The sequence below is a fragment of the Cricetulus griseus genome, chromosome 2 (genome assembly GCF_003668045.3).
Source record: "Cricetulus griseus strain 17A/GY chromosome 2, alternate assembly CriGri-PICRH-1.0, whole genome shotgun sequence".
Classification (NCBI taxonomy): Eukaryota; Metazoa; Chordata; class Mammalia; order Rodentia; family Cricetidae; genus Cricetulus; species Cricetulus griseus.
The window spans coordinates 201,791,394-201,811,305 of NC_048595.1; the positions used below are offsets into that span (position 1 = coordinate 201,791,394).

The 19,912-nt window shown below is 46.0% G+C and overlaps 1 protein-coding gene across 1 annotated transcript; it reads left to right on the top strand.

The window, feature by feature from the left end:
* Positions 1 to 2,642: 2,642 nt before the first annotated feature.
* On the top strand, positions 2,643 to 12,216 carry Ecscr (endothelial cell surface expressed chemotaxis and apoptosis regulator). Its single transcript, XM_035439054.1, is given in 9 exon segments — positions 2,643 to 2,666; positions 2,668 to 2,752; positions 5,986 to 6,024; positions 7,285 to 7,410; positions 7,781 to 7,858; positions 8,573 to 8,683; positions 9,136 to 9,234; positions 9,439 to 9,475; positions 12,174 to 12,216. Coding segments are annotated over 9 exon segments (642 nt in total).
* Positions 12,217 to 19,912: the final 7,696 nt, after the last annotated feature.

Genomic DNA, 19,912 nt, shown 5'->3' on the forward strand with positions numbered 1-19,912 from the left:
ATACGCAAAACAGAAAAATCAGGGGTTTGAGAGATGACTTAACAGTATGAAGTTCTTGCTGCTCTTTCGAAGGATCCATGTTCAATTCCCAGCAGCCATCATCTGTAACTCTAGTTCCAGGAGATCTGATGCCCTCTTCTGGTCTGAGAGTGCACACCATACATATGACATACAGACTATACACGCAGGCAAGACACGCACATTAAAAATACAAATAAATAAATCTTTAAAAGAAAAAATAGATAACAAACAAACAAAACAAAAACGATAGTTTTGAGAGAAGGCTCATCAGTTAAGAGCACAGGCTGCCCTTTCAGAGGACCTGAGTTTGGTTTTCATCACTCACATCAAGTGGCTCTCAACCACCTCTAACTCGGCTCTGGGAAGAGAGACGCATTTCCTGGCCTCCATGGACACCCGTACGCTCATATACATGTGACATACAGCTACACAGATATACAAATACACGTCAATAAGAATAAAATCTTTAATTTTTAAAATTTGAATTTAATTTTATGTGATGGGTATCTGCCGGCACTTACGTCTGTGTAGCCTATGCATGCATGCCTGGTGCTCAGCTAGAAGAGGGCACTGGATTCCACAGAACTGGAGTTAGAGACAGTTGTGAGCTGCAATATGAGTGCTGAGAATTGAACCTGGGTCTTCTGCAAAAGAAGTCAGTGATCTGTCCTCTGGAGGCAGAGGCAGAGGCAGAGGCAGAGGCAGAGGCAGAGGCAGAGGCAGAGGCAGAGGCAGAGGCAGAGAGGCAGAGGCAGAGAGGCAGAGGCAGAGAGGCAGAGAGGCAGAGGCAGAGAGGCAGAGGCAGAGAGGCAGAGGCAGAGAGGCAGAGGCAGGCTGATCTCTTTGAGTTTGAGGCCAGTCTGATCTACATAGCGAATTCTAGGACAGCCAGAGCTGTTATACAGAGAAACCCTGTCTTGAAAACACAAAAAGAAAAGAAGAAAAGAAAGGAAGGAAGGAAGGAAGGAACCCATCATGAAATAAATACATAAATAAATAAGAAAGCCAGGTATTATGACCCACATATGTAATCTCAGCACTTGGGGAGCAGTGGCAGGAGGGTTAGGGACTCAAGGGAGGCATGACCTCTAAAGTGATTTACAGACCAGTCTGAATTATACCAAGTCCTGCCTAAAAACCAACCAACCAATCAATCAATCAATAAATAAATAAATAGGCAGGGAGGGCATGATGTTGTATGCCTTTAATCCCAGCACTTGGGAGGCAGAGGCTGGAGGATCTGAGTTTGAGGCCAGCCTGGTCTACAAGTTGAGTTCTAGGATAGTCGGGGCTACACAGAGGAAAACCCTGTCTAGGAAAACCTTAAATAAATAAACAAATGGAAGTAGCATTGTATGTCAGATATCTCTGTTCTTTATTTTTCTCTCATACTCCTAAATGTTTTAGATTTAATTAAATATGTATGTCCTGGGGCCTTGCTGTATGGTGAATTTTATGTAGGAATACTGCTAGCCTGCAGTCTTCAGGAGAAAGTGAGAGCCTGGGCATGCTGTGGAGGGTAAGCACAGGGCATTGCCCAAGCACAGGAACACCTAACCTCAGTGAACTAAGGAGGCAAATGCCTTGCATGTGATCCTTGTGGTTTGCGCGTGTGTGTGTGTGTGTGTGTGTGTGTGTGTGTGTGTGTGTGTGTGTGTGCATGGTGTGTGTGTTTATGTGTTTGTGTGTATGTGTGGGGTGTGTGTGTGTGGGGGGGTGGGGTGGTGGGTGGTGTGCGGTGAGTGTGTGTGTCTGTGTGTGTTGTCTGTGTGTGGGTTTATGTGTTTGTGTGTATGTGTGGTGTGTGTGTGTGTGTGTGTGTGTGTGTGTGTGTGTGTGTGTGTGTACACCAGTGCAAGAGTCTCTACAAAGACCAAAAGTCAACCTCAGGTATCCACAGGAGCCATCCAGTTATTTTTTGAGACAGGGTCGTTCATAAGAACCCAGGACTTGCCAATTAGACTGGAGGGCCAGTGAGCCCCAGGGATTCTCCCACCTCTGCCTCTCTAGTGTTGAGACTACAGGCCAGCCACCTTGCCTGGCTTTTTATGAGGGTGTTGGGATGGAATTTAGGTTCTTGTGCTTGCAAGGCTAGTTCTTTACCCATTGAGATCTTTGCCCAGCCCACTTCTTGTTTTCTATTAGGAATAATGAGATTGCTTGTAAGGCCTTCCTAAAGGACGCTGGAAGTCCCATCTGGACTGGGAGCTCTGAGTGGGGAGAGGAATGTGGAGAATTCCTAGTCTTCAGAGCATGGGCAGCTGGTGGGTCGAGCTTAGGTCTGAGCCCTTGGAGAGAAGACAGTGTCTGGAACAGTAGGCTTGGAGTAAATGCAGGTGCTGCAGGGAGGAACTGGGGGATCCTTCAGAGAGGAAGGTAGCCTTAGGGACAGACTGCCACCATTGGTCATTGTACACAGAACCCAGAGAGACCAAAGAGGCCCTAGCTAGTCCTCACAGCCTCTGCTGCTCAGGCTTACATCCTCATCTGGGCTGTGTGCTCAACTGGGGCCCCTGGAGCCAATCCCAATCTGTTTCCTTCTATTCTTTGACAGGAAGCTCCCAGAGAGCCAGCCCCCGCCCCCCCCATCTCGCCCCAGCACTCCCTCTCTCTTCTCCACTATGGACAGAGAATACACTGAGGAGCCTGCCGGCTACACACCCAGCTGATATGGGGACCAATGGAGCCATGCGGCTGGGTTCAGCAATCCTTGGTTTACTTCTGCTCCAAGGTAAGAGGCACTTGCCGCTTTTCTCCAACACGCACCCCCCCCCCCCCATCCCCATCCAGGGCTCTGCCTGAAAGGGGGAAATTCCAGAACCTTTCCATAAACGGGATCAGCTGGCCTGGAGAATGGGAATTACCACCCTGGTAAAACAAATACTGTTAGGCTCAGTTACCATGTTTTCTAGGGGTCTCCCATACAGTCTGGCTCCCTGAAAGGTGGGAAGTGGTTGACTTGATGCATGACAGGATAGGGAAGATTCCTTCTAAGGGTATACAGACAGAAGAAGCCTGTGGCTGCCCTGTCAATACTCTTGGCTGGTCTGGTCACCACAGCCACTCCATAGAAGTTTCCAATACAAAATGGTCTGCACTGTGTACTTTACAGGTGATCTTCTCTTTTACTCTCTCCTGTGAAGAACCTGTGAATTTCAGATGCTGACTTTAATCTCAAAGCACAGAGAGAGGGCTTCTGATTAGACACAAAGGACTGTTTATCCGAGGAGGGTACACACAGCACAGAGAGGGCTGGATGAGACCCTCCAGTGAGCTGCCTGAAAGGACACCTCTCAGACATGGCTGACAGTCATAAGTGGGGCCTGGAGGTAGGATCCTCTAATTAGGGGCCATTGCTGGGAACCTGAGAAGTCCAGGACACTCTGACTCACAGGGCAGCACTTCCCTTTGTCACACCCCCAGCCCCAGTCCTTTGTGGAAGATTTAGGAGGCTATGCTCCAAGCACAGGAAATATGGCCGGTGTGCATAGGTGACAGGGTCTGTGTTCCAGAAAATGCTGCCTCCTGCCCCAGTGAGACATTTCTTTAGAAGCCCATGGGCTAGGGTCAATGCTGACACCACTCCCTGCCCATCAACTCCTATAGGATAGTCAGAGGTTAATTCTGGGGACTTCTGAGGGATTCCACAGGCCTAGCCATGTCACTCTAACTTGCCCAAGCTCTCCATCCAGGAGCTCACAGCACTTTTCTGCCTCACTTTGGCAATTGAGGAATTGTCTAGAGCAGATTCATGCTGACAGCAAGGCTTGACTATGGAGAGAGTCAGCCAGTCTTTAGATTTGGAGAAATCAAGAGAATTCGGCAAATTTTAAAATGTCTAGCACTGATTGAGCAAAGGCTGTTGGGAGCTATGTGTTTTATATGTATTTTCTTCCCTGCCCCAGCAATTTATGAATTTATGAGTCAGTCTTCTCTCTCTCTCTCTCTCTCTCTCTCTCTCTCTCTCTCTCTCTCTCGTGTGTGTGTGTGTGTGTGTGTGTGTGTGTGTATAGTGTGATGCTGAGGATTCAACTAATTTAGGGCTTACACAGAATTATACCTCTAGCCTCTCAAAGAGTGAGTAAAGCCAGAACTTCAAATGCCCCCACCCCACTTTTTTTTTCTTTGTGGTGCTGGGGATTGATCCTAGGGTCTCATACAGGCTAGGTTCTGCCACTGGGCTACATCCCACTCAGGAAAACAGGGGTGTGAACAACATTAGATTGGAAGGGAATGAAGCAGGTAGGGATTAGGAAGTGGAGGTCAGGAAAATAGAAATTCCTGTGTCCATGGTTCTGTGGGTGTCTGTTGTCCCCTGGTCAGAAGCACTGGCCTTATAGAAATACACATTCCTCAAGTCCCTCCTCCACTCACAGAAGAGTCTCTATAGGTGACAAGTTGGGAGGAATGAGGTAGGAGGCAAAGAGAGTGCAGACCTTTAGGGCTTGATGCTTGTGCCTTGGGAACGCTTCAAAAACTTGATCATTTTCAGATAGGTTCAGAAAGACAGTTGCTTTCTGACTTCCACCCCTCCCAGAGCTAAGAGGATTCATAAGGCATGCTTGAACCAGAGTGATGGTGTTCAGACTTTGGATGGAAAGGGCTCACTCAGGCTCATCCCTTTCTAGAAAGGATTCTCTCTAGCTTGGGGTTCCTGTAACGTTTACTTTCTTCTGGAACCTCTACCCACAAAGGAACAGGGTTGTGGGAGATCTTGACCTGGAAAAACACATCTCAGGGTTGGGTAAGCTTTGGCTTAGAAGCAATTCCAAACTATCCAAGCGATAGCTCCATGGAGGAAGGTAGTGGCTTAGGGAAAATAAACAGACCAGCAGGCTGCCATAGCCTGGGGTGGGTCCCTGGAATCCAGCTGCCTCAGTCCATCCAGGGCCCGGGCCTGATACTTCTCTAATGATGAGAAGCCAAGAAACTAGAGCCAGCCAGCGGCCTCAGTCCCCAAGCGGTGAGGAGGGAGCAGTGAGCAGCGGCTCCAGATGGGCGGTTCCATTTCCCTGTGTTGTTTTCCTTTCACATTGTTCATAGTCTTCAAGAATGATTTCATTGTGGAAAGTGAGCAAATATAACCTGACCTCCCAGTCCCCGCCCACCCCCCATAACAGCATACACATATCTACGAAGAGGCCCTCAGACACACGTGTGTACAAACAGAATAGCTAACAAGGGCTCCAACTATAGCTGCTGGGAACTACCTTCTCCCTAAGTTTGGCCAGAACAACCATTTCTTAACTTGTCCCTGTTTGTGAAAGTGAGCCAGCCACTCCTTTCAGCACTTCCTCTCCTCCTGGACATACCTCATACTTGTTTCCTGTTCAGGCCTCTGCCTCTGGTGGGGGAGGAGAGAGAGGGAGGAAGGGAGGGAGGGAGAGAGAGAGAGAGAGAGAGAGAGAGAGAGAGAGAGAGAGAGAGAGAGCGCCCCAATGAAAGCCCTAAGCCCCACCCCATTTCATGTACCTCCCTCATCCCCTCTCCTTGAGGGGAATGACAAAATGACAGTCTTCACAGGGGGAAACAAATGGGCCAGTAGTGGCATAGGCCCAGAGACCTAGAGTTCTGAGTATTCAGACAGCCATCCCTAGCTTTGGGTCAGGTTGGTGGATACCTGGAGAGAAGTGAAGACACAGTGAAAGACTCTAGGCCTCTGACCTCTGAGGAGCTGTGGTGAACCCTAATCCTTTAAGCCAAGGGTGCTTGCCTTCCAGCAGCCAAAGACCTAGTTTCCCTCATGAGTTTGGCTTGCCAGAATTACCAAGGTAGTCTATCTATATATTTGGTTTGGTTTTTTGAAACAGGGTCTTTTTATGTAGCCCTGGCTGTCTTGGAACTCACTATGTAGACCAGGCTGGTCGCAAACTCACAGAGATCCACCTGCCTCTGCTTCCTGAGTGCTGGGAACAAAGGCACCATGCCCAGTCACAGTCAAAGCATTTTTGCTTTCTCTCACAGGCTACAGCTCTCAGCCTACGACAACTCAGACCTCTCATGGTAAGATTCATGGGGCCTACTCCAGCATTTGTGCTTAGGAGCTTAGAAAGGTATTATAGCTCCAGGCTCCATTTTTTTCTTTTTTTTTCTTTTCTTTTTGGTTTTTCAAGACAGGGTCTCTCTGTATAGCCCTGGCTGTACTGAAATTCTCTCTGTAGACCAGGCTGGCCTCGAACTCAGAGACACCCCCCACCCCCACCCTAAGTGCTGAGATTAAAGGCATGGGCCATGACCACCTGGCTTGGTGTCTGTTTTTGCCTGAATGCAAGTGATGGGAGCTCTGGCCAGAGGTCCCTGGGGTCATTCAACTAGTCTGGTCTAACATGGCTTGAAGAGGGAAGAGATGAATAGTCAGAGGCAGAGGAGGGGAGGAAAAGAGACAAAAACAAAACAGAAACCTAGCTTCAGAGAAGAAGAGAAGGGCACAGACCCTCAGATGATGTGTTTCAGGCCTCTTCAGGAGTCTGAGCTCCCAGCCAGTCTCTCTCAGCTCAGGTGAGTGAATGAATGTGGCTGCTGAGAAGCCCACCTCTACCCTCCCATGCCACCCCCAGCCTTTCAGACCTACTTGGAGCTTGGGGGTTCTCAGATGGGCATGACATCACCAGACCTGCCCCACTCCTCACCATCTGCTGCTGTTCTTTCAGGAGACAAATCTTCCTCAGGGCCTGGCAGCTCAAGGCTTCTCCTTAGAACCCCTACCCCAGGTACTCAGGGGCCAAGACTGGTGCCCAGGGAGGGTCCAGGAGGAACTGGGCAGTGTCAGCTCTGCGGGAGAATGTAGACTTATGGCTGAAGGGACAGGCAAACAGGGTGATTCCAAAGCAGGGCAGAAGGAACAGGTGTCACAGGACCCACACAAATGTCACACACTTCAGACATCAGCTTGGAGGGGGGGGGCGCTTCCCACATGCAGTGACCTCAAGAACTGAGCCTGGAAGGAGTGAGATGAACAAGTAGAGGCTCTGGGAAGGTGGGAAAGAAGTGTTCCAAGAAGAGCAAACTGCAAAAACCAAGGCTCAGAGGTGAGCCAGAGAATGGCTCCTTCAGGAACTGAAAGCAGTGATGGGAAGGAGAGTTGGGGCGGAGCTCAGGGGGACAGCGCTTGCCTTGTATAAAGAAAGTCCTAGATTTAATTGCCATTAACATACACACAAGTAAAGAAACAGAGAGAAGGGAAGACGTTTTGGACCAAGGAACCCTCCCTGTGCATATTCTGGCATTGCTTTGAGCAGGTCATGTGTGCTTCCCAATCCACAGAAATTATACAGAAGGCCTCACAGGGCTCCTTGGTATCCAGGCCTATAACACCCGGGCCAAGCACCTTGGATAATCACTTCCTTTCCTTGCCTGGCCTGACATCACAGAATCACACATTGGGACTTGGTGAGTACCCAGGGCAGGTGGGCAGGCAGGAGGTGATGGACACTAGATATGTGTGGATGGGTTCCTTCTTCCTTTAGCCAAGTGGCCTAAGTGCTGTAGTGGGGGTTCTTAAATGTAGAAGCTACACAAGTGGTGCCCTGGTTTGGGAAACTGTAAGAAAACATTGGAGAGAAGTAGAAACAGGAAGTAGGGCCTGCTTGTAATCAAAACCTTGATTACAATCCTGAATTTGGGACTGAGAAAAGAATGGACAGGAGAGGGAAATGAGAAGGGGACTCCCAAATACAGGGTTGAAAAAGGACTAGACACTTCTCAGGGTATGCTGGGAGGGATGGGAGTCCCCCATCTTAGCCATTTGCTTCAGGTGTAGGCACAGGGATGCCAGACAGCAGCAGCAGCAGCAGGAGCAGCAGCAGCAGCCGTGGTGCTGTCAACAGCACAAGAGGAGGTGGGTCCAGTGTGTGCTCCCAGCAAAGAGAAGTGGTTAGACATGTCTGTGACCCTTTCTTTCCAATACTTTCTTTGATCCTCGGACATTTTATACTCTTAGGCTTATTCAGAAGGTGAGTAGAGATAGGAATATAGGATAGCAAATAGGTCTGAAGTATGTGACTTGTGCAAGGGAAGAGAAAAATGGTACTGGTTCTCTCCTTCCATCATGTAGGTCCTAGGAATTGAACTCAGGCCACTAGCCTTGGCAGCAAGTACCTTTACCCATTGAGCTCTGAGGCCAACCTAATGTCATTTTAAGAGGACCAGAAAGCTATGCCCTTTCCCTGGCACCCTGGCTCTTTGGGTCAGTGCCTTCTTTCCTCCCATCTTCAACTGTTTGCAGAACACAGTTGGCTCTACTTTGAGCATGTTTCCCTATTTCTGCAGCATAAATCCTTTCCTCTGGGCACCAAGTGGTGATGGGAAGCATCTTGAACCTTCTGGAGTCCTCTGAAACCAGTATTATAAACAACCAGTAGAGGTATTCCTGTCGAGATGTGAGATGTCCACCCTCTGTCTTCAGGGGTTCTAGGTAGCCAGTGGCAGGGAGGAAGTCCTTTCCTATGGGCTTCTGCAGGTTCCCACCTTGGGGATCAGGAGAGAAGCTGACTCTCTTTGCCAGTTCCTGCCAGTCCCCTTCACTGATGCACCAACACCGACTCTATTTCAGAAGCGTCTCTGAATGCTACTCCCAGTTCAGTAACCACAAGCCTGCCGACAAGGGAAGATGTGCCCAGCCCCACACCCACATCAGCGTCAGCACTAACTGTGGTTGCCTTTGGTGAGAGATGGCAGGGAGGATGGGGCATGAGAGGGGGCTCTACCTGAGGACTGGCATAGACTCTGGGTAGGAACACAAGTTCAAATCAAATCCGATCATTCTGGGATGGACTTGCTGGTGAGCAAGGCCCTCATGGAAAGAAGTCTTCACTGGTCTTCTGGCCATCTCTTCTTGGCCCTCTTGGGCTATATGTTTTTACGGTGATGGTGCTAGATTAAGTAGTTCACCATGGCCAGGGGTACCAGCTAATATACTACTCACTTTTCCCAGAGAAGCAGAATTCACTTCACTCTGAGTGAATACACACACACACACACACACACACACACACACACACACACACACACACACATACACACACACACACACACACACTATACTTACCAGGGAAGGGAGTTCTAGACTCATTGCCCCATCTCTTTCTTCCTGCTCCCTGTCTCCTCCTTGCTCAGGTGTTATCAGCTTCATTGTCATCCTGGTGGTTGTGGTGATCGTCCTAGTCAGTGTGGTCAGTCTAATGTTTAAGCATTGGAAGAACAAGGAGTCTGAAGGTAACTGTCTTGGCCTGCTGGGCTCCCTTGACCCCTGTGCTGAGGGAGCCGAGCAAGGGGCTTTGGCTGATGCCAGCTGGGCTGAGGGCAGGAATGGCACAGAAGCAGCAGCACTTGATGAGATGGGAAGGTGGGCTTCCAGGGGAAGGCTGGGCATCTCAGTTATAGCGTATAACACTAATCCGTGCCCTTGGGATTTTACAGATCCACAGAAACCAGGGAGTTCAGGGCTATCCGAAAGGTAAGATTTTAGACGCTTATGAGAGCAATCTTCTATCTAATCTGAACTCCTACTCCAAGAAGAAAACACACTCTCAGCTTTCAGCGAGCGCGCGCGCGCGCGCACACACACACACACACAAACACACACACACACTCACACACTCCCCTTCCCTGCCACATTTCCTACCCATTCACACCACTTGCAGATATATGCCCCACAATCCTACAGTCTTTGCTGAAGTTGGGCCAGGCCGGCAGGCTCAGGTGAGCAGAGATAAGGGAAGTTCTTCAGCAGCAGGGCTCAGCTTCTGTTGTCTCCTCATGAAAAGCGCAGGAATGCAGATTCCGATGTAAGATAGATACATCCTCTCTAAGCTCAGGAAACTTAGAAAACCTACTCTGAAGCCAGGTGTGAGGGTACACACCTTTAATCCCAGCATTTGGCAGGCAAAGGCAGGCAGATCTCTGAGTTCATGGCTAGCCTGGTCTACAGAGTGAGTTCTAGGACAGCCAGGGCTACATAGAGAAACCCTGTTTTGGGAAAACAAAACAAAAACAAACCTACTATGCACCATAAACAATGACATAAAATCTTTTTAGTAATTCTTTTTGTTTATTTGTTTGTTTGTTTGTTTGTTTGTTTTCGAGACAGGGTCTCACTATGTAGCTCTAGCTGTCTGGGAACTCACTATGTAGACGAGACTGGCCTTAAATTCAGAGATCCACCTGTCCCTGTCTTTGGAGTACTGGGATTAAAGATGTGCCTGGCTTTTATAGCAATTTTTAAAGGGAGGTTTGACTTTATTTTATTGTTATTTTTAATCATTTATTTAATTTTATTTTATGTGCATTGGTGTGAGGGTGTCAGGTCCTGTAGAACTGAAGTAAAGACAGTTGTAAGGTGCCCTCTGGGTTCTGGGAATTGAACCCCAGATCCTCTGGAAGAGCAGCTATTGCTCTTAACCACTGATTTATTTCTCCAGCTGTTGACTTTATTTTGTACATAAAAAAGTTGGCAAAGCTGGAGAGACAGTTCAGCAGTTAAGAATATGTACTTCTCAGGCTGGAGAGATGGCTCAGAGGTTAGGAGCACTGACTGCTCTTCCAGAGGTCCTGAGTTCAATTCCCAGCAACCACATGGTGGCTCACAACCATCCGTTATGAGATCTGGTGCCCTCTTCTGGTGTGCAGATATACATGGAAGCAGAATGTTGCATACATAATAAATAAATAAAATCTTAAAAAAAAATATGTACTTCTCTTCCCAAGTTTCTAGTTTGGGTTCCCAGCACCCACATTGGGCAGCTCACAGCCATCTGTAACTCTAGCTCCAGGGAATCCAATGCATTTGTTCTACGAGGACACCCACACTCCTGGGTACACCCTCCCCAACACACAAGTTTTCAATTTTTTAAAATTTAATCATTTTTAAAAATTGGGGCTGGAGATGTGGCTCGGTTTGTAGAGTGCTTGTCTAGTATACACAAAGCCCTGGGTTCAAGTTCAGTTACTACATGATCCAGACCTGATGGGACACAGCTGTAATTCCAGCACTTTGAGAAGTAGGAGGCAGGGAGATCAGAAATTCAGGGTCATCTTGACTACAGATGTAGTTTGTGGCCAGCCTGCGCCATATGAGACCAACCTAAAACACAGACTGCCAAATACTGCCAAAATAAAGCAAGCAAACAAACACAAAACTCTGAAGCATAAGACAGGTTGTAACTTTGTCAAGATCAAACAACTAATAGACAGTAAAGACTGTCTGGTTTTGAAGAGAGAGTCTCATAGGGCACAGGTTGGCTTTGAACTCACTGTGTGTCTGTTAGTGGCACTGAGCTCCTCGTCTTCCGACCTCTTACCTGCTAAGTGCTGGATTTATAGTTGTATACCACCAACCCAGCTTGAAAAAGAACAAAACAAACAAGCTTTAAATACAAGTCTCCTGGATTTCAGAATACATTCTCATTTTATCACAATCCATCCCTAAATACAGTTTTCTGAAATGAAGACTGAAGGTACAATGCCCCCAAGTTCCCATTACTCCCCTTGCTCCTCCCCTCCTCTCTGTAAACTGGACTCCTTCCCATCTCAGCTGTTCCACGGCCAATGGGGAGAAAGACAGCATCACCCTCATCTCCATGAAGAATATCAACATGAACAATAGCAAAGGCTGCCCCTCAGCAGAAAAGGTATGTTTTAAAATTTCCCTCCTGGGGGCTGAAGAGATGGCTCAGAGGTTAAGAGCACTGGCTGCTCTTCCAGAGGTGCTGAGTTCAATTCCCAGCAACCACATGGTGGCTCACAACCATTTATAATGAGGTTTGGTGCCCTCTTTTGGCATGTAGGCATACTTATTATACATAATAAGTAAATCTTTTTTAAAAAATGGCTCTTAGCCGGGCGTTGGTGGCACACGCCTTTAATCCCAGCACTCGGGAGGCAGAGGTAGGTGGATCTCTGTGAGTTTGAGGCCAGCCTGGTCTCCAGAGCGAGTGCCAGGATAGGCTGCAAAGCTACACAGAGAAACCCTGTCTAGAAAAACCAAAAAAAAAAAAAAAAAAAGGTTCTTAAATTTTCCTTCCTTCCCCAAATTTACCAACCTCCCCTCCTACCCTCAACACTATTTTCAGGTGTTGGCTCCTTAACCAGAGAGGATAACACCATGATCCTTGTCCCTCCCAAGTTCACCATTCCTCATCATGTATGTTTTTCAGATTCTTTAAAAGTGGCCTTGAGTTGCCATGGATTCAAGTATGATGCAGCTGCCCAGGGACCATGAGGAAGAAGAGAGGAGATGAGATTGTTGAAGGCAACAGACCGCATATAAATTATTTTGTTTCATGATGCTCCCAGCTCTAAAGGGTATCGAATTCCTCTAGATCCAGAAGCAGCTTACCACATCAGAGACCCTGTCCCACGTGGAAGCCACTCTAGACATTTGGTCTGCTCCTTCCTCCTCCTCAAAAACCAAGGAATAAGGAGTCAATAGAGCAAGAGCCAAGGAAGTAATGAGGTAGACTGGTCCATTCTATTCACATTAAAATTATTTTTTTTCTGGCCTGGAATCCAGTTTCTTTTAGGGTCTATGTTGCCATCTATTTCTTTTCTTCTTTCCTTCGTTCCTTTGTTCCTTCCTTCCCTTCTTTCCTCTTTCTTTCTTTCCGCTTTCTTTCTTTCTTTCTTCTTTCTTTCTTTATTCCTTCCTTCCCTTCCTTCCTTCTTTCTTTCCTTCTTTCTTTCTTCCCTTTCTTTATTTCTTCCTTTCTTCCTTCTCTTTCTTCTTTTTTCTTTCTTTGTTCTGTCTCTTCTTTCTTGTGTATGAGAATGTGCTGGAGTGTAAGTATGTATATGCACCATGCACATGCTGGACCCCACAGAGGTTAGAAGGCATGGATCCCTGGGGCTGCAGTTATAGATGGCTGTGAGCTTCCATGTGGTACTGGGACTCAAACCTGGGTCTTCTCTGAGAGCAGTAAATGCTCTTAACTTCTGCACTATCTCTCTCTCTCTCTCTCTCTCTCTCTCTCTCTCTCTCTCTCCTCCCCCCATGTACATTTCTTAAGAGCATTCTAGCAACTTTGGTGTCTTCTCTAGGCCAGAGATGCCTGTGTGTTTCTACCTCTTTAAGTAGCTCTGAAAACTTGTGTGACAGGGGGAGTTTTTGCTAGGTTTGCCTGTCACTTGTCTTTTTATTTACTAATTTAATTATTTTCATGGTGTGTGTGTGTGTGTGTGTGTGTGTGTGTGTGTGTGTGTGTGTGATAGTTGGGATTAAAACTCAGCATTCTACTGATGAGGTATATGCTCCGAGATATACTTTATATTTTGAGACAGTCTCACTGAGTTGTCCAGGCTAGCCTTGAACTTACTCTGAGGTTAGGTGGGCCTTGGATTTAACAGTCTCCCTGCCTTAGCCTCCTGAGTACCTAGGATTACAAACGTGAGCAACCAGGCCCCAACTGGTAGAAGCACTGAGTAATAACTCCAACAGAAGAAATAGGCTGTAATCAGTGACCAATCATCACCAATAATAAATGGGATCAGGCCATGGGCAGGGGTGCCGTTGTGGGATGTTTGTACCCTGCATGAAGGTGTATTGCTGTGATTGGTGTAATAACAAGCTGAATATCCAATAGCTAGGCAGAAAGTATAGGTGGGACTTCTGGACAGAGAGAGAACTCTGAGAAGAAGATGGGGTCACCAGCCAGACATGGAATAAGAAACAGAAGGTGCAGATGGAAGAGAGGCAACGCCACGTGGCAGAGCATAAATTAATATAAATAGGTTAATTTAAGTTATAAGAGCTAGTTGAGACAAGCCTAGCTAAAGGCCAAGCTTTCACAATTAATAAGTCTCCATGTCAGTATTTTTGTGCTTGCTGTCCCAACGAGAAAGCTCGATTGCTACAGGTGCCTGCCACCAAGATTGGTGACCTGAGTTTAGCATCCAGGACCCACAAGTGGAAAGTGAGAGCTGACTCCTGCAGGTTGTTCCCTGACATCTACAAGTACCCACACATACAAATATGCACAGGAAACAGACAAACAAGAAATCCTTTTTGAATTAATTTTTTAAAGATTAAAATATAGGCCGGGTGGTGGTGGTGCATTCCTTTAATCCCAGCACTCAGGAGACAGGGGCTGGAGAATCTCTGTGAGGTCAAGGACAGCCTGGTCTACACAATGAGTTCCAGGACAGCCAGGGCTACACAGAGAATTTTGACAAAGAAACTCCAGTAGTGAGAACTGACAAAGACAAATGGAATCTTTTTTTTTTAAGATTTTATTTATTATGTATATAATATTCTGTTTCCATGTATATCTGCACACCAGAAGAGGGCACCAGATCTTATAACGAATGGTTGGCCACCATGTGGTTGCTGGGAATTGAACTCAGGACCTCTGGAAGAGCAGTCAGTGCTCTTAACCTCTGAGCCATCTCTCCAGCCCAATTGGCATCCTTTTGGTACTGGCTATGGGATGTGCACTAGAAGGGTTTACAAGGGCAGATAATGGGGCTTCCTACACCAAAGACTCCCCCACTTTGCTCTGTTCAGCTGATATGTTTGTTCCTAGAAACAGAATTAAGGATCTCAGGTACACTGTGACATCACTTGATTTTTTAAATTTTATTTTTATGTGTATGGGTGTTTTGCCTGCATATATGTCTATTTTCACTTGTTGCCTGGTGTAGAAGGTGTCAGGTTCCCCTGAAATGGAGTGACAGATGGTTGTGAGCTGCCATCTGGGTGCTGGAAACCCAACCCAGGTCCTCTGCAAGAGCGACCTGTGTTCTTTTTTGTTTGTTTGTTTTTTTGAGACTGGGTTTCTCTGTAGCTTTGGAGCTTGTCCTGGAACTCGCTCTGTAGACTAGGCTGGCTTTGAACTCACAGAGATGCACCTGTCTCTGCTTCCCCAATGCTGGGATTAAAGCCATGTGTCATCACCACCCAGCACAGCCAGTGTTCTCAATGGCTGAGCCTTCTCTCCAGCTCTGTGGCATCACTTTTTAAAAAGGGAAGGAAAAAAAAAAAAGAAATATATGTTTTCTTAGTAATAGCCGTGTACTACTGTGATGTTAGTTTGGAAAGAATAGAGGGAATAAGGGCTGGCGAGATGGCTCAGAGGTTAAGAGCAGCGACTGCTCTTCTAGAGGTCCTGAGTTCAATTCTCAGCAACCACATGGTGGCTCGAAACTGTCTATAATGAGATCTGGTGCCCTCTTCTGGTGTTCAGGCAGAACACTGTATACATAGTAAATAAATAAATCTTAAAAAAAAAAGAAAAAGAAGAATAGCGGGAAATTGTCTACAGAGTGTTTAATTTAGAACCCAGAGAGAATATCATGTACTTATATTTTGCTTTTTTTTTTTAAGATCTATTTATTATGTAAACAGTGTTTTCCATGCATGTGTGCTTGCATGCCAGAAGGGGGCACCAGATTTCATTATAGATGGTTGTGAGCCAACGTGTGGATGCTGGGAACTGAACCCAGGACCTCTGGAAGAACAGTCAGCATTCTTATCCTGAGTCATCTCTCCAGCCCAAATATCACATACTTAATCTTCAGAAACAAAATGCCATTTTCTTCTGGCTTAAACTACACAGAGTGATATGTGAGAGGGAGAATAAAAAGTTTCATTCTCCCCATCCCCATCTCATTAAAACTGTAAAAAATTATTTTTTCTCTTTTTCAAAAATTTATTTTTAGGCCTGGTGGTGGTGGTACACGCCTTTAATCCCAGCACTCGGGAGGCAGAGGCAGGCAGATCTCTGTGAGTTCGAGGCCAGCTTGGTCTACAAAGCTAGTTCTAGGACAGGCTTCAAAGCTACACAGAGAAACCCGGTCTCGAAAAAAAAAATATTTTTAGATGAATGGATATTTTGTCTGCATATAAGTCTACATCATGTGCAGTGCCCACAGAGGCCAGAAGAAGTTAGGTCCCTTGGACCTGGAATTAAGTTATGAGCTGCCATGTCGGTGCTGGGACTCAAACAGGGGTCCTCTGGAAGAGCAGCCAGTGCTCTTAGCCACTGAGCCTCAACCCTTTCAAAACTACCAAAATAAAGTTTGGAGAGATTGAATTTAATTGGAGAGATTAATCCCAGAATTTGGGAGCAAAGGCAGGCAAATCTCTATGAGTTCAAGGCCAGTCGGTTCTACATAGCTAGTTCCAAGCCAGCCAGGGCTACATAAAGAAACTTCATCTCAAAAAAAAAAAAAAAAAAAAAAAGAAAAGAAAAGAAAAGAAAAGACAGGTGGTGGTGCAAGCCTTTAATCCCAGCACTTGAGTGGCAGAGGCAGGTGCATCATGTGTTCGAAAGCCAGCCTGGTCTACAGAGTGAGTTCCAGGACAGCCAAGGCTTCACAGAGAGACCCTGTCTCCAACAACAACAAACAAACAATAATAATGAAGAAGAAATCCAGGTGTGGTGTTTACACTCATAATCTTATCGCTCTAGGGGGCTTGGGCAGGAGAATATTCAGTTTGAGGTCAGCCTGAAGCTACACTGTAAAACCATGTCTAAAAGCAAAGGGGCGGAATAGGTGGTTCATCAGTTAAGAATGCTTGCTGCTCTTCCAAAGTACTGGAGTTACATTTCCAGTACAAAGGTCAGGCAGCTCACAACCATCTGTAACTCCAGCTCTAGCAATCTGACCTGTCCTCTTCAAGCACACTTGTATGGATACACACACCCCCACACACCACATAGAAATTAGTCTTTAAAAAATTAAAGTCAGGGGGCTGGAGATATGGCTCAGTGGTTCAGAGCACTGACTCCTCTTCCAGGAGTCTCAGGTTCAATTATTAGCACCCATGAGGCAGCTCACTAGCTGTAACACCAGTTCCGGGGGACCTGACACCCTCACACAAAACATACATGAAGGCAAAACACCAATGCACATAAAATAAAAATAATTCTAAAAATTTAAAGACAGCACACATCTTTAATCAAAGTACTCCAGAGGTGGAGACAGGAGGACCTCTGAATTCAAGGCCAACAGGTTCTGGCCAGTATGGCTGCATAGTGAGATACTGTCTAAAAATAATTCTATTCTAAAAGGAAAAGATGAATAGGAGCCAAAGACAGTCGCAGGTGACTCCAGGCAAGTTTTTGGCATTCTGTGGACTTCCTTCCCTTTGTGTATTAGGAGAGTGAGCTGTACCTTTCCTTGTTCACCTCACACTCTGCTGGACAGGAAGAATGGGCAAAGGTACTTGGGAATTAAGACAAATCAACAATTGTAGCAGACAGCCTGGGATACCACCTTCCAGACCACACTTTAAAGCCAAGGCATTTGTTCCCAAGCTATGGGCTGCTGAGAACACATTGCTGGCTGATGGTTGGCTGTTGAGCATGAAGGACCTCAGTTTTTCTTCTACATGATTGTGTTCCCTTACTTATTACAGAAACATTCATTAATAACCCTTTGGTATACATATCTCAGTGTCTCAGAGTCCATTTCCTGGAGTACTCATTTTATATATCAATGCTATAGTATTTACTTATTTAATTTTGAAACAGGATCTCCTCTATCCCAGACTAGCCCAGAACTCACATTGCAGCCAAAGATAACCTTGCCTGCACTCTCAAGTGTAGATATGATACTACTGTACCTGGTTTTATGCAGTGCTGGGGATCAAACTTAGGCATTCATGCATTTTAAACACACTACCAAATGAGTCAGTATTTTTTTCTTTATCATGTGTGTGCGTTATATGTACTTATATATATATGTGGCATACACATGTTTGTGAGTGGGAATGCACGTGTGTGCATTTTGCAGGTGGAGGCCAGAGGCTGACAGGCCATGTCTTCTTGACTTACTTTCCACCCTATGTATTTGGGCAGGTCTCTCACCCTATGTATTCAGACAGGGTCTCTCACCCTATGTATTCAGGCAGGTCTCTCACTTGAATGTAGTGCTTCTTGGTCTGGCTAGTCTAGCTATCCAGTTCTCCCCAGGAAACACCCATCTCTTACTTCACCAACACTGGGATCACTGCAGGCCTCTGTGACTACCCAGCTTTTATATGGGTGTAGGGAATCCCCAACTCTAGTCCTCAAGCTTACGCCGCAAGTAATTTTACCCACTGAGTCATCTATGGCCTCCATACTACAGTAAATTTTTTTTTAGTTTAGATAGATTTTCTTTAAATTGCACTTCCAAAAGCACATGCTTTACTATCCAGCTACAGTTCAGAAATCTGTCACTGTCATAGAACTTTCCAAGTGACATAATAATGTCTCGAAGTCTTGAATTCTATTAGAATTGTTATCATTCTGCTATGGACACTTGGTTCAGATGCTTATAAAGCTGGACTAATCAGGTCAAGGACATGGGTGGATTTCATTCTGGTTAACTCAAGTGACTTACAAAGCCCACAAATTTTCCCCAACTCTGGACAATGTACTACAAATTCGAGCTGTTAGTCATAAGGTACTTATATAGGGGAGGGGAGGAAGGACCGGGTATTAATATCTTGGAGATTGCAAGGCTCTTACCCTGCTACTGACACTTCATTACTACACTAGCCACAATGATGTTCCTGTTGCTAAGTAACAATACTCTGGGGAGGGGTCCAAGATGAACTCATTTAACACCAAATCCTGCTCTCAGCTAACTATGTTGTGGAGGGGTCTTTGGTAGGACTCTATTTTGTATGCAAATACAAGAGTCCCACTCTGACAGGAAATCCGAGTGCAGCCCTCTGCTGCTCCTGGAGCTTCCCTAAGCCTACATCTCTTCCTTGATGTCTAGACAACAGGATGGTGACCATTTACAAGACAACTTCCTCCCTTTTCTCATACAAGACTACACAGTTCTAAAGCAGGAAGTCTCTCTCTCTCTCTCTCTCTCTCTCTCTCTCTCTCTCTCTCTCTCTCTCTCTGTGTGTGTGTGTGTGTGTGTGTGTGTGTGTTAGAATGTCTTCCCATTTCTTTGCTCAACCTATAAGAAAGCAAGCAACACACTAGCTCAAGTACACAAGCCCTAAATAAAAGAAGGAAATTTACCCAGTGCTTTTTTTTTTTTCCGGTCTTGGATGGGACAAACCTCATATCAGTATCTCTAAAAACAAATGTTCTGAAAATGGTGGATAAAACTGGTAGAAAACTGGCTGCAGGCTCCCTTGCCCTTACTCTGGCACATAATTTCCCAAAGCCAGGCTAGTCCGACTAAATTCTATGTAAATCTGTAAAAAAAAAAAAAAAAACCCAATAAAACAAACAAACAACAACAACAAAAACCCAACAACCTGTGGTCCTGATTGCCAGCCACCTGGATTTGTGAATATTTTCCCTTTTCCTGCAACTTTTGCACCTATTTCCTTCCTGAAAACTAGCTTGGAGATCCCAATTCTCTTCCCTTATTTCCCTCCAAGAGGCTCTTTTATTTTTAAATTATGTGTATATGTGCATCTGTAAGTGGTTGTATGTGAATGCAAGTGCCACTGAAGGCCAGGAGAGGATGCAGAATGCACTGGAGCTGGAGTTACAGGTGGTTGTGAGCCACTTGACATGGTGCTGGGAACTGACCTCTGCAAGAGCCACTGTGAGCCACTTCTCCAGCCCACCTCTAGGACTATCTTTGCTCTTGTTGCTGGTTGCTTTCCCTTGGCTCCTCTACCTCAGACAAGCACAAATGTTGACTGATGTAATGATTTCTGCTAAGTGATTGGTAGCAACATAAGTAGCAACTGGCACAGAAAGGTTCTCACTGTTGGGGTTTAGAGTTCTAAATTTGTTCAAGTGATATAATAATTAGAGACAGACAAATCCAGAAATGTCAGTTGAGGCATCAAGGCGTCAATGGGTACATTTTCGTGGTAATTACCTGAGAAGGTTGCAATGCCACCACCACCCCCTTTTGTCTTTCTTCTTCTACTAGGAGATTTCAGAGAATGGAGAGACAGTGCTCCTCAGGAAACCTCATTTTTTTAGTTTTGCCC